Source organism: Mesoplodon densirostris, chromosome 14 (genome assembly GCF_025265405.1).
Source record: "Mesoplodon densirostris isolate mMesDen1 chromosome 14, mMesDen1 primary haplotype, whole genome shotgun sequence".
NCBI classification, from domain to species: Eukaryota; Metazoa; Chordata; class Mammalia; order Artiodactyla; family Ziphiidae; genus Mesoplodon; species Mesoplodon densirostris.
Window position 1 is genome coordinate 80252217 of NC_082674.1, and position 14554 is coordinate 80266770.

A 14554-nucleotide genomic window follows, 5' to 3' on the forward strand; every position below is an offset into this window, starting at 1 on the left:
TGAGCACCTGTTGAGTGCAGGCTCTGGGCTAAGTGCTGAGCTGCAGCGGGGAGCGAGGCAGACACCGAGTCTGCCCTCTGGAGCCTTCTGCACGTCTGAAGACACAGACATTATACCATCCCTTTGCAAGTGCCGAAGAGGAAATGTCCTAGAAGTTGGGTAACCTTGTCTCACCTGGTCTTTTTTTTTTATCTCCCTAGGAAATTAAGCGTTAAGTCCATTACAAACCCTCGGTACCTAGATAGCCTGGGAAACCCATCGGTGAACGGCCTGTACGATCTAGCTCTGGGCCCCGCAGACTCCAAAGAGGTGTGCTCCACCTGCGTGCAGGACTTCAGCAACTGCTCCGGGCACCTGGGCCACATCGAGCTCCCACTCACTGTGTACAACCCTCTCCTCTTCGAGGTACGTTCTGGCCTGGGCCACCCTGGCCGCGTGGGTCTCAGGGTGCGGGTGAGATTGGTGAGTGCCACCCCTCTCCCCAGGGCAGGTGTCTCGGGAGGTCAGCTCCCGACACTTTGAGTGAAAGCTCTCTTTACTTGGCAATTTAAAACCTTGAGAAGCGAAATTCAGTACATTCAACTTGGCCTCTAGCCCTACCTAAAGGAACTTCAGTTTGATTCCCATTGAGAAGAGCCACAGCTGGATTCTGTTTACACCTAGGGGAAAGCGTTCAGATCCGTCCCTAGACCTTTTGTTCTAAGGGCTTTATGTCTTTCAGAAATGTGGGTGGGGCTTCCCTGGCAATAGAGCCCTTCAGGTGGATTTGTAGGCTCTTGCTTAGTGGCCGGAAGAGCAGAGCTCCAGAAGGCCCAGAACTGAGCTGAGAATGAAGTTACGGTTCAGTCCTACTTGAACACTTTTGGCTTCTTACATCAGTTAACCCAGCCTCTGGGATTTGTTTTAAGCAACACAGATGATAGTGTACGTGGACATGATTTTTGTCTGTTAATGGTATTAGGGGAAGAGAATTGTCTTAGTTAAATACTAAGCATTTGAAACATTATTTTAAATGAAACATTTTAATTAAACGTTTTCAATATTTAGGACTTCCCTGGTGGTCCAGTGGGTAAGACTCTGCATTCCCAATGCAGGGGGCCCCGGTTTGAACCCTGGTCAAGGAACTAGATCCCACCTGCCCCTAAGACCTGGTGTAGCCTAAATAAATAAATATTTTTTTTAAAGTTTTCAGTATTTAAATGAGTACTACATTTAGTATTTAAATAAAATAAAGGTAGTTCCCGACCTCAGACCCAAAGTAGATTTCTAGTGTTAATGGATTAAAATGAAACCATAAGAGAAAATATAGAGGAATATTTATCGAGTTCTTAAGGTGAGGAAGGGCTTTCCGGGTACATAGGGTGAAGTGGAATTCTTGAAGGAGTAAACTGACAACAGAAAACAAAAATCGTAAGTATTTATTACGCTGAAAATCACGTTGACTGCTATGTCACGTTCTAATATCCTGTCTCTTTTATTCCCTCTCTTCAGAAACTCTACCTGCTGCTCCGGGGTTCCTGTTTAAACTGTCACATGCTGACTTGCCCCCGGTCTGTGGTTCACCTGCTGCTCTGCCAGCTGAGGGTTCTGGAAGTCGGGGCCCTACAAGCAGTGTACGAGCTGGAGAGAATTCTGTACAGGGTAAGTGGGTAGTGGTTGTCATGGCAATCAGGCAAGCCAGAGTGGTGGGTACAAGAGCTATTTGTGTGTGGCCCCTAAGAATAGTCACCAGAATGCTTGAGCTTTAAGTCTTGTGACTGGGTACAAATAGCTAGGTGTGAAAACATGAAGCCATAAGAATAATTAAAGGACTTCCCTGGTGGCAGAGTGGTTAAGAATCTGCCTGCCAATGCAGGAGACGCAGGTTCGAGCTCTGGTCCGGGAAGATCCCACATGCCACGGAGCAACTAAGCCCGTGCGCCACAGCTACTGAGCCTTTGCTCTAGAGCCCTTGTGCCACCACGACTGAAGCCCTCACGCCTAGAGCCTGTGCTTCACAACAAGAGAAGCCACTGCAATGAGAAGCCCACGCACCGCAGTGAAGAGTAGCCCCCGCTCGCCGCAACTAGAGAAAGCCCCGCGCGCAGCAGTGAAGACCCAGCACAGCCATAAATAAATAAATAGATATCTTAATGAAGATATTGTCCTGGTCTCCAGGAGCTCCCTCTCTTTATCCTCCTTATGTGCTTATTTTTGACAGTTTGTCATTGTACTTAGCACATTCTTTGTAGGAATAATTTGAGGTCTGGGGTGCTGGCTGCCTTCCTCCAGAGGAGGGTTCTCATTGCTTTTGCCATATGCTTGGTGGCCTGGGACCATCGTAGTCCATGTTCAAGGCTGGACTGCACTGCAGGCTATGGGAAGCCAGGTGGTTCTGTTCCAGGGCTGGTCTAGTTCCCAAGGACATAGCCCTTAGGGTCCCCAGCCTCCCGTGTCTGTGGGGTGCGATATGGCAGGAAGATATCCTGTTAGATTCCTGTCCTTGCACTAACTCTAAGCTTTCCTTTCTCTCCGCTTTATCATTTAAGACCTTCAGAATGAAAAGTTCAAACTTTTTGGATTGTGGAATGTTTCCAAGGCCAGGCTAACATGTTGTGCAGCTCCAGGGAGCATCACAAGTCTGTCAGCATCTTCCCCCGGAGGGACACAGCTACCCTGAGGGTTGCCCCAGAGCTGTGCGGTGCGGCATCCCTGCCTCGGAGCAGCCACGGCCCCTGTGCTCTTTGATGTGGATTTTCCCAGTTTCCCTTCAGTTTGGCCTTGGGTCTCCCTCACTGTCCTGTCAGTTCTTCGGAGCTTGACATTTTTTAACATATCTTATCCTATCTTGGTTCTTTTCGCTTTTCGGTTTGGTCCGAATAATCTAGCCGACCACGACTGGAAGCAGAATAGTCTAAATTTGTATTTTTTTTTAGCAGCAGTGTGGCCAGCCTGTTTTGAAAATGCCCCACAGCAGCCATGCGGTGTCCTTCTCTCCCCTCAAACAAAACTCTCCCATCCTCGGAGAGGCTGCCCCCTGGTGCTGCTCATAATACACTTGCTTTACTTTGATCATACAGTTTTTTTCTTTGTTTTCCAGTTTCTGGAAGAAAATGCTGATGCTACTGCCTTCGAAATTCAGGCAGAGTTAGAACGATACACAACCAAAATCCTACAGAACAACCTCCTGGGATCCCACGGCGCACATGTGAGTTACCCTGTCTCTCTGTTTCCCAAACACTCGGTTTTTAGCATAATTATCACAGTTGCCTCCGCATTGCGTCTCCTTTAGCTTCCCAGAGTTTGAATCCGAGCTCTGCTGCTCGTGAGGCCTCTGACCTTGTAAGTTACATAACCGTCCCTGAGCCACCGGGTCCTCATCTTTGATGCCTGCCTGTAGGACTGAGGAGAAGGTTAGGTGAAATCAGTGGCTTGGGTACAGCACCCAGTGAGGCTTAGGCTCTGGCTTACGGTCTCGCCTGGAGAATAAGGCCCGTGCCCTGTGCTTCTTTCTCCTTCCAACGCTGCTAAATGACGGCTGCCTCCCTATCCCCACAGCGCACCCGTGTAAGGGTTCATTTCTTCAGGGAATGAATGGTCTAGGTAATCAACCTGCAGGGCTCATCTTGAGATCTGATGCACCTCATGCCCAAGTTTCACACCAGAGATTCTGATTTAATTGGTCTAGGGTAGGGCCCCAGGGGAGGGTACGAAAGCCGCCCCCGGGTGGGTCTCATTTGCAGCCAGTTCAGAACCACTAGTGTAGCTTAGCTGTGGATGTGCCTTCCCTCGGAACTTTGAGGTCCATTCAAGGGAAGCAGCCGCTGCATCCAGAGGGGTTTCTTTCTTTCTTTTTAATATTTATGTATTTATTTGGCTGTGCCGGGTCTTTTTTTTTTTTTACGTATTACTTTTATTTATTTATTATTTTTTTTATTAGTTTCTGCTTTATAACAAAGTGAATCAGTCATACATATACATCTGTTCCCACATCCCTTCCCTCATGCATCTCCCTCCCTCCCACCCTCCCCATCCCACCCCTCCAGGCGGTCACAAAGCACAGAGCTGATCTCCCTGTGCCGGGTCTTAGTTGCGGCATGTGGGATCATCGTAGTGGCATGTGAGATCTTTAGTTGTGGCATGCAGGATCTTTAGCTGCGGCATGCGGAGTCTTCGTTGTGGTATGCAGACTCTTAGTCGTGGCATGTGGGATCTAGATCCCTGGCGAGGGATCGAACCTGGGCCCCCTGCATTGGGAGCACGGAACCTTAGCCACTGGACCACCAGGGAAGTCCCCAGAGAGGTTTGTTTTATTTATTTGTTTATTTATTTTTAATTTATTTATTTTTTACTTTTGGCTGCGTTGGGTCTTTGTTGCTGCATGTGGGCCTCCTCCAGTTGCGGCGAGTGAGGGCCACTCTTCATTGCGGTGCGCGGGCTTCTCATTGCGGTGGCTTCTCCTGCTGCGGAGCACAGGCTCCAGGCATGCGGGCTTCAGCAGTCGTGGCACGCGGGCTCTAGAGCGCAGGTTCAGCAGTTGTGGCGCACAGGCTTAGTTGCTCCATAGCATGTGGGATCCTCCTGGACCAGGGCTCAAACCTGTGTCCCCTGCACTGGCAGGCAGATTCCCAACCACTGTGTCACCAGGGAAGTCCAGGTTGGTTTTAAATTAAAGTAACATTTATTGATCCTTACTGTATTCCAAGCCCCCCCGCTGCATTCATGATGTCTTTATCTTAGTAACAGCTTGGTAAGGTGATTGTTATTCTCATTCCCATATTATGAATGAAGAAACTTAAGGAAAGAAGTCGCTCAGTGATTGGTAGCATTTTGCTATATTACGGTTCTGTGGGAAATTTTAAGAAAGGGGTGACTTCCTCTGGTTTTTCAAAAAGGTGAAAACCACAAAATGAATACCTACTGGATTGTCTTCAGAATGGCATTCTGAGTTTCCTTGCTTTTTTTTAATAGGTAAAAAATGTCTGTGAGAGCAGGAGCAAACTCGTTGCTTTCTTCTGGAAGACACATATGACTGCTAAGCGATGTCCTCACTGCAAGTGAGTACCTTCCCCTCTGTTGTTTTTTTAAATTTTATTATAGTGTAGTTGATTTACAATGTTGTATAAACTTCTGCTATATAGCAAAGTGATTCAGTTATACATATATATATATTCCTTTTCATAGTTTTTCCATTATGGTTTATCACAGGTTATTGAATATAGTTCCCTGTGCTGTTTACCCATCCTATACATAATAGTTTGCGTCTGCTAATCCCAGACTCCCAATCCTTCCCTCCCCCACCTGCCATTCCCCTTGGCAACCACAAGCCTGTTCTCTATATCTGTGAGTCTGCTTCTGTTTCATAGATGTGTTCATTTGTGTCGTATTTTAGATTTCACATTGTTTGGTTTTTTTTCTCTCCTCAAAACTGTCCTCATGTCTAGAACCGGGCGGTCAGTTGTCCGAAAGGAGCACAACAGCAAACTGACAATCACGTATCCGGCCATGGTGCACAGGAAAGCTGACCAGAAGGACACTGAGCCCCAGGGTAAGCAGGCCGGGCCCTAGGAGGCCATCGGCATGTCTTTCACGTGTGGCCATCAGACGTGTCCCGAGCCTTGGGGATCCCTGGTCCCCTGCGCCACGTGTTTCTCAGCTGCACCTTTGTGCTGGGCCAGCAGATGGTAGGTGTCCAGGCTCTAGGGCCGGCGGGCATCCTGGCGAGCTTCCAGCCCCGGCCTCTCGCGCAGAACGGATGGCTGGGCTGCAGGGCGAGGCAGCTCCTCACAGGCTGAATGACACACCTCTTGCCACAGGTGGTTGGTGTTCTGAAAGATTTTTGAGGAAGAAGTTAAGAAATTTACCTGGCCAGTATTTCACACTATTTTGTTGTCGAACAAATGTGGATTTCTTTTGAAGTAAAATGTAGGTGAATTTTCAAGAAAAGCCATGAGCAGCCAAAGAATGTTAGCGCCTCCTGCAGGCTGCTTCTGACTGTCCTCTGAGACCCCTGGAGTAGCTCTGCTCTGCCCTTGGGGGAACCTGGGAACAAACTTGAGACACTTGGTACTCCTGCTTTTTCATTTTTGTAGTTGTAAGTTTGTTTAAAGATGCTTTTTGTTTTTTCTTTGGAAGTGAAGATTAAATAAGGTGTTCCATTTGAAGTACTGAGACCAGTGCCTGCTATGTCTTCCGTGCTCTGTAGATATTGACCGTTCGTTTTTTGTTATGCAGTCAATGTGCCAGGGTGGGAAAAGCATCACCTGGGATGGACACCTCACTCTGCTTCTTATTCTGAGGGGTTAGAGAAGGTCACTTCTTGGACCTTGGGTTTCCAACTCTATGTAGAGGCAACGATAAAACTTCTTGCCCAGAGTTGAGGAAATTTCATTTCATGGGCGAAAGTCTGTAGCATGTTGTTTCTAAACCTTACTCCAGAGTTCAAGAACACAGAATAGGCAAGGAAATAAGTTCTCTTCCTGGAGTTGCATAATCTGTCTTTTGCATTGAGGACTATGGCAAGGCCTGGAGTAGGTAACTGCCTTACCCGTTTGGGCCACTGTAACAAAACTACCGTAAACCGAGTGGTGTTTATAAACAACAGACATGTATTTCTCACAGTTCTGGAGGCTGGGAAGGCCAAGGTTGTGGTGCTGGCACATTCGGTGTCTGGTGGGGGCCCACTTCCTCAATGACAGCCAACTACTCCCTGTAACCTCACATGGTGGAAGGAGATAAGGGAGCTCTGTTGGGGTCTTTTCATAAGGGCACCAGTCCCAGTCACGAGAGTTCCACCTTCGTGCCCTAATCACCTCCCAAAGGTCCGACCTCCTAACACACCACCATGTGGGGGGTTAGGATTTCAACACATGAAACTTGAGGGAATACAAACATTGAGGCCATAGCAATAGCAAAGGCGTTTCTTATTACTTTTTAAATAAACCTTCTACTTTAGACTAATGTTAGACGTACAGAAGGGTTGCAGACATGGTACAGAGAGTTACCGTGTCCTCTCTACTCACTTTGCCCTAACGTAACATCTTAGGTGACCATGGCGCATTTCTCAAAACTAAGAAATTAACATTGGTGCACTATTAGCTGAACGACAGACTTTATTTGAATTTCACCAGTTTATCCAGTAATGCCCTTTTTATGTTCCAGGATCCAATCCAGTATACCACAGTGCATTTAGAAAGCCTGTTTAATGGTTAACCGTAAACAACCACGAGGGTGGATTTTTCTACCCTATATATAGCCCTTAAAATAATTTTTAAGGTTGGAAACTGCTGCTCTAGCCCTTAGGGCACCTTAGAAAATGTTCATAGATTGAGAACAAAGATGGTCAGAAATCTAGAGGATAACTATTTCTTTGGGGCAAATATCTAAAAGTTAGGTAGCCTTTGTCAAATCCATTCTTTGAAGTAATCTTCACTGCAGCTATGAGAATATGATGGTGCCACCCAAAATTCTGTGCATTAGAAACAAGTCAGCTGTAGTCTTCGATAGTTTCTGGATTGGGTTTTTAGTATTTAGCAGACATTTACCTGTTGGGCACTCAGCCTCGTGCCCAGGACCCGGCCTCTGGCCGGGTCCAGTGCCAAAGTGGAGACCTGACCTTGTGGCCTCTGCTCTTGGGGGAGGCTGCGGGTGATGCAGGTCAGTAACTCCAGGGGGAGGTGATGTGGAGGCAGGTGAGCATTAGGACAAGGGTCTGGCCGTGTTCCTGGATTCGAAGGGGGCCAAGCAGTGAGGCCTGTGCCTCAGTGATCCCCACGCACTGGTTATCCCATGAGGGGCGCCATAAGCTTGTGAAATTCACGTTCACCCCAGAGTGTTCCTCAGGCCCCAAGATGATCGCATTTTCAAATGAGACTTCTTAAAGCCAGGTACTCCGCCCACTGTGATCTTGTCTTCCCCAAGTTATTTGACTTCCCGACATTTGTTTTTGACATGGCAGCTCTTAGAGCTAAGCGAAACACACATTAGGGCCGTTCTGAGGTCCCATCGAGGCAGATTTCATTTTTTGCAGGCTGCAAAAGTGTCCCGTTAGGAAGGGTGCGGTCCATGTGAGGAGGTGGCATCCCACAGGTCTCTTCTGACTCAAACCCAGTGAGTGAACAACCCCAGTCTGCTTTCGTCTGTGACTAAACTGTGGTGGGGTCACTTCCTGCCCTGGCAGCTCTGGGTCAGGAGCTGGAGAGCTCTGCCGGATGCAGCTCATCTTCCTCAACTCATCAAGCCAGTTTAGTAAGAGAGGGCTTCTTTCCAGAAGTGCCCGCAAAATGATTCTTTAGGTTAGTGGGGTCTTTTCTCCCCACTGAACGCACGTAGCTTTCTCACTCTGTGGTGTATCCCTGAGGGTCAGAGCCTGTCTTCAACGCATTCTCCACACTTCCTTCGGTTGCATTAATGGGTTGAAATGTTTTCCTTTTATAGGAATCAAAATTTTAGACGTGTAAACTCTTGACCTAGCAATTCCACTTTAATGATTTTATCCTAAAAATTAGGCATGCCCACAGTATTAAGTCGTTTAAAATTGGAAATGACTTCAGTGCCTGTTAATAGAGAGTAATTAAATTACGGTACATCTATTAGTTGTTCTCCAAGTTACAGATTTCTCTAGAAACTTTCAGTGACGTGTCTTCTGCAGCTGGTAAAGAAACCAACTAGAGAATTGGAGGTGGAATGAAGCTGGATTTTACAGATGTGGAAAAAAGCAGGAGAGTAGGGCTTCCCTGGTGGCGCAGTGGTTGAGGGTCCGCCTGCCGATGCAGGGAACAAGGGTTCGTGCCCCGATCCGGGAAGATCCCACATGCCGCGGAGCGGCTGGGCCCATGAGCCATGGCCGCTGAACCTGCGCGTCCAGAGCCTGTGCTCCGCAACAGGGAGAGGCCACAACAGTGAGAGGCCCGCGTACCGCAAAAAAAAAAAAAAAAAGCCATGTGCATAAAGCTGTTTATCACAGTGTAACTTATAATAGTAAAAAGATTGGGATCAACTCAGATATCCAACTATTACAGTGTGGTTCAGTCACTCAGGAAACATCCTCTCAGAGGGATATCATGCAGCCATTAAAAATGATGGTGATTGGGCCTCCCTGGTGGCGCAGTGGTTAAGAGTCCGCCTGCCGATGCAGGGGATACGGGTTCGTGCCCCGGTCTGGGAGGATCCCATATGCCGTGGAGCGGCTGGGCCCGTGAGCCATGGCCGCTGGGCCTGCGCATCCGGAGCCTGTGCTCCGCAACGGGAGAGGCCACAACAGTGAGAGGCCCGCATACCGCAAAAAAAAAAAAAAAAGAAAAAAAAAAAAAAAATGATGGTGATTGGTCTGACTAGGGCCCTGGGCCGGAGCTTCATCTTCATGACAGTTGTGTATTTTGGTCCCCTGACCTGCTCCACGATCACCACAACTCGAAAGTCCTTCACCATTTTGGCCTCCGTTATCCTCTTCGCCAACCCTGTCAGCCCCATGAAGTGGGTGGGCACCGTGCGTGTGTTCTTGGGTCTCGGTCTCAATGCCAAGTTTGGGAAAGGAGCCAAGAAGACATCCCACTAGGAAGAGAGAGACTACCTCCACTCCAAGAATATTTATTTTCTGGAACAGTGACATCTCTAGGGAAAATAGACAAAATAGAGATAAAGGACTAGGTTTTAGTCTGGGTTAGCAACAACAAAAAAATGATGGTGAGACTATAGGGCAAAAGCTATAGGGCAACATGCAGAAATGCTCACAAGATGACACTAAATGAGCAAAGTAGTACAAAATAAATCCACACCTGAGATTATAATGATCTAAAACTGTATAAACCAAAGGACCAGAAAAGAATATATAAAAGTGGTAATAGTGTTAACACGATGAAATCGTGGGTGATTTTTTTTTCCCCTTTGACTCTACTTTTTTAGATTTCATACACTAGTTATATGGTTTTCATTACTTTAGAAATTAGATTAAAGGGGAAAAAATTCAGAGCAGAGAGTATGCTGTCCTAGAGATTGATTTTTGTGGTCAGATTGCAGGCTTGGCAGGGTGGGGAAAAGAATTGATAAATCCCATTAAGGAGGGAGTGCCTGTAATTAACTTACTGTGCTCTGATTCCCCTCTTCGGCTCCAGGAATTGAGGAAGATCAGATGGGAAAACGAGGATACTTGACACCCACCAGTGCTCAAGAACATCTCACGGCTCTTTGGAAGAATGAAGGTGCTGTACCAGCCTAAAGAAATGGCCCTTTGCTTTCCTGGACTCATTTGCCCTGCCTTTTTATTTTTATGTTTTCAAAATTGTGATTCTTGTAGATCTCTCCTGAAATCAAACAGTAGATTTGGGGCAGGCTTCAGGGTACATTGTTGTTGATACCTTATAGTGTGGGGAAGGCATGAACTTGACAGTTACTGTAACTGAGCCCGGTCATTAAATGACAGCTGCAGGTGGGCATCGCTTAATACAGTTTGATATATGTCTCGAAGGTTCAGTGTAAGTCACTTTATTTTAAATGCCTATAAATAAAAGTTGGTTTTTTTTTTTAAGGTTTCTATGGGAATTCCTTTTGTGAATCAAAAAATGAACTCTGTTTTTATTAAATTAGGATTCTCATACATTTTAATTCCCTACAAATAGGAAAGTCTTCCATTAGTGTTTGAATTTATAAGAAAAGCCCACAGCTCACCCACCCTCTGAGAGTGTGTTCTGGAACACTGAATGTAACTGCTGTGTAATGACAAGCACTTAAAAATGAAAATCATGCTAAAGGGATAAGTGATGTCAGAAAAAAAATAGCACTCAAGTTAGTATGAGTGTTCTTGGCCCTGACATGTTTTATTCATTCTCTCTGTAGCTTTTTTTTGGGTTACCAGAAAACTTGAAACACAGCTTTGATCCATAGACGATCTTGGTAGCATCTATGTGGAGGGCTTTTTATTTTGTTTCCTTTTGTTGTTGTTGTTGTTATTATTTTTTTAATTGGGGTATAGTTGCTTTACAATGTTGTGTTAGTTTCTGCTGTACAATGAATTGAAACAGCTATATGTGTACATATATCCCCTCCCTCTTGGACCTACCCCCCCATCCCACCCATCTTAAGAAGACTAACTGTTTTTTTTTTTTTTTTTTTTTTTTTTTTGCTGTACGCGGGCCTCTCACTGTTGTGGTCTCCCCCATTGCGGAGCACAGGCTCCGGACGCACAGGCCCAGCGGCCATGGCTCACGGGCCCAGCCTCTCCGCGGCATGTGGGATCTTCCCAGACCGGGGCACGAACCCGTATCCCCTGCATCGGCAGGCGGACTCTCAACCACTGCGCCACCAGGGAAGCCCAGAAGACTAACTGTTTTTTTATTTGATTTTTGTTTGTTTATTTCAAATACGTTTTCTTATAAATACCAAAGTAATAAGTGTGTGTGTGCACGCGTGCGCGTGAGTCTGATGATCCGGGAATGTAACCAGAAGCACGTGAAAGTTTTTGTTTCCCATCCTTGCCCATCTCAGCCCCTGGGCTAAGCACTGTCATCCTTGTAGCACCCGTCTTTAAACCCATCATCTCCCCTGTGTGTAGGCTCACAGCACCCAGAGACTGTTTTTTTGGGGGCATTAGTTTTTATAAAGACACATGTGATCTTACTCTACATATTGTCCTGCATTCAGGGATTTTTTTTTTTTCCACTCAGTAAAATTTCCGTGGTCATCCTTCCATGCTCTTACATATAGATTTAAATGATCCTTTTGGTTTATTTCAAACACAGGATTCTTTCTGAATTACCTTTTTCTGGGACTGGAAGACGTTGGCATGGAGTCCAGATTCAATCCCAGTATGTTCTTTCTGGATTTCTTGGTGGTGCCACCCTCAAGGTAATGCCCTTTCATTGGCTTTATTTCACCTGACAGAGGTTTCTGGAACAGTTGAATAATGACCTCTGGGAGAGGATGATGGAAGGGTCACGGGCCCTGAGAAGTAGCGCATCTGTTCCACTGCCAGGTGGCAGGCGGTAGGAGCATTTTCCTTTCCCTTCTTCCTGAGTGCGGTGGTGACGTAGGGGTGGGTGAGAGGCTGAGGCACACGCCCTTCATGCTGAGCGTCCACTGATACCACGCGTCCTCCTACAGGTATCGCCCTGTCAGCCGCCTCGGGGACCAGATGTTCACCAACGGCCAGACGGTGAACCTGCAGGCTGTCATGAAGGACGTGGTTCTGATCCGAAAGCTTCTGGCCTTGATGGCCCAAGAACAGGAGCTGCCGAGTGAGGTGACGGCGCCCGCCGCAGATGAGGTCAGGGCCGCCCTGGAGCCGACGTCGTAGTTCTGACTCCCTACGCTCTGGGTCCTGGGAGATGCCTGTTAGCAGTTCTGTACAGCTGTGTGTGAGCCGTGGGTTTGGGAGGACCAGGCGAGGTCTGGGGGAAAGCATGGGTCTGCGCGTGGCCCCAGCGATCACGCCCGGGGTGACCTTGGTTGAGTGGCTTTAACTTCTTGCTCTTGTCTCCACTATAAAATGCGTGTGGTCTGGGGTGGGATTTTAGATGTGGTGTGTTCTGGGCCACCTGCTCTCCCTGGCAGCTCTAGAAAGACCGGTCTGCTGCCCTCAGCTCTAAGAATGTCCCTCCTGGGTTATGGTACCAGAGCCCATGCCACCCAGCTCCGGTTTTGGCTCAGGAAAGTCTCCAGCATTGGGGTCAGGAACGCAGTGTTGTCATTTGTAGGAATTTCCCAGAATAGGACTGTCAGATTTGGGGCCTCAGCTTCCTCTCCAGTAAATGGCGGAGCTGAATTCAGTTTTCCTGTTTCAGCAGACATTACCCGAGCCCCTTCAGTGGGCCAGGTCCTCGGTGGGTATAAAGATGAGTCAGGTGCTCAGGAAGTTTGCTGAGATCACTGACCTCCTTCCCAGCTCTAAGATGCTCTCTGGATGTAAATAGGAAGGACTGTCTCAGCCTTGAGTACATAGTCAGGGCTTCCAGGCTCCCTTCCCCTGCTGGGACAGGCCTGTCACCAGGTGGCGCCACTGTCTGTCCCGGACACCCATGCTCTGGGTTACTTGGCCTTTCTGCTTGGGGTTTCTTTGGTTTTGCTTAAGTGTTCTGATCTGCTGGGGCAAATGTGCTTTTAAAAATCCTCAGTATTAGCGAAATCTGCCATCTGCAGGTCCTAGTTCAGTTTCAGAGAGAAGGCCTTAGGAGAGCCGGTTCCAGTGACCAGGGCTAAGGATTTTACGTTGACATCCCTTGAAACTAGGGCAGCCTTTTGTCCAAGAGAAAAAGCTAAATCTCTGCAGAAATGCACAGTGTCCTCTCTGATTCCTGAGGTCCTTGCTACCTGAAGTCACAGCGCCCTCCTTCCATCTGATTAATAGGGTGTGTTGTTTCTTCCCACGCTTGCGCCCAACATCCCATTCCCGTGGCGGCCCTCTCACGAATCGTGAATGCCTTGTGTGGGTGGGCTAGCGCCGCTCCAGGCACTGAGCATATACAAGTGAGACAGGGTCGCGCTCATTTCACAAGCAGTCACGTGGCCCTGAGTCAGGTGATGCCGTAAGAGGTGAGTTAGTCTGACAGGGCCTCTGTCATCCTGTAGGTGACCATCTCGCCCTGTGAGGCTCCTTCTGCCAGAACAGAAAATAGGCCTGTCCTCTCTGTAATGGAGAAGACCCTTCTGTTCCTCAGGATTGAGGACAAGCCCACTTTATCACTAATGGGTTCCAAGACATTCTCGTTTGCTGGGTCTTCCCCTACCCTCCGCTTTCCCTCCCCTCAATGCTGGCAGCTTTCTTCTCTCATCTGACCCGCACTGGGACAAAGGACCGTATGTCTCTCTCCTGTGTCGTACCCAGCCCCGCCATGAGACCAGACGGTGTCAGTAGGTGGTGCTCTAGGGCAGCTTACTGCCTTAAGGCCTGTCACCTGGGCAGGTGTGGGAGGAGAGGAAGAGGCCGAGCCAGGGACAGACATACTGAAAGGATTTGGTTACATATTTCACTGCGGGCTTCCCTGGTGGCGCAGGGGTTGAGAGTCCGCCTGCCGATGCAGGGGACACGGGTTCGTGCCCCGGTCCGGGAAGATCCCACACGCCGCGGAGCGGCTGGGCCCGTGAGCCATGGCCGCTGAGCCTGCGCGTCGGGAGCCTGTGCTCCGCAACGGGAGAGGCCGCAACAGTGAGAGGCCCGCGTACCGCCAAAAAAAAAAAAAAATTTCACTGAGGCCTGGAGATCAGCCAGTAACTTGACATAGCCTTCATCGTAATTGATGGCACAGGAAATCATAAGGCAAACATTTTTCCTTTTAAGAAATTACTTCACCTGCATTTTTATGAGTGCTTTGGATTAAGTTTTTCCAAAACCATAAATAAAGCTGAAACTCCATATGAGGTTCAGTTACCTCGCAGGATAACAGAGCTACATGAGAAGAGTATTGATACGGGAAGAATTTCTAGGGTTGCCTTAAGAGTTAGATACTAAGGGACTTCAGCTGCTGCTAGCACATATACATCCATTACCTTCTTGGCTTGCACACTTTGAGGGAATACGCTACCGTGTTGGAGAAGCCCATGCAGCAAATAATTGAAGGTGGCTTCTGGCCAACAACCAACTAGA

The 14554-nt window shown here is 47.8% G+C and overlaps 1 protein-coding gene across 1 annotated transcript in view; it reads left to right on the top strand.

Moving 5' to 3' along the window:
* POLR1A (RNA polymerase I subunit A) overlaps nucleotides 1–14554 on the top strand; it is a 78124-nt gene that overhangs the window by 7039 nt on the left and 56531 nt on the right. The window contains exons 2-9 of the mRNA XM_060117017.1: nucleotides 201–405; nucleotides 1492–1641; nucleotides 3080–3187; nucleotides 4951–5036; nucleotides 5424–5527; nucleotides 10092–10178; nucleotides 11715–11820; nucleotides 12076–12238. Coding sequence (XP_059973000.1) covers nucleotides 201–405; nucleotides 1492–1641; nucleotides 3080–3187; nucleotides 4951–5036; nucleotides 5424–5527; nucleotides 10092–10178; nucleotides 11715–11820; nucleotides 12076–12238 — 1009 coding nt within the window. The remainder of the gene's footprint in view (nucleotides 1–200; nucleotides 406–1491; nucleotides 1642–3079; nucleotides 3188–4950; nucleotides 5037–5423; nucleotides 5528–10091; nucleotides 10179–11714; nucleotides 11821–12075; nucleotides 12239–14554) is intronic.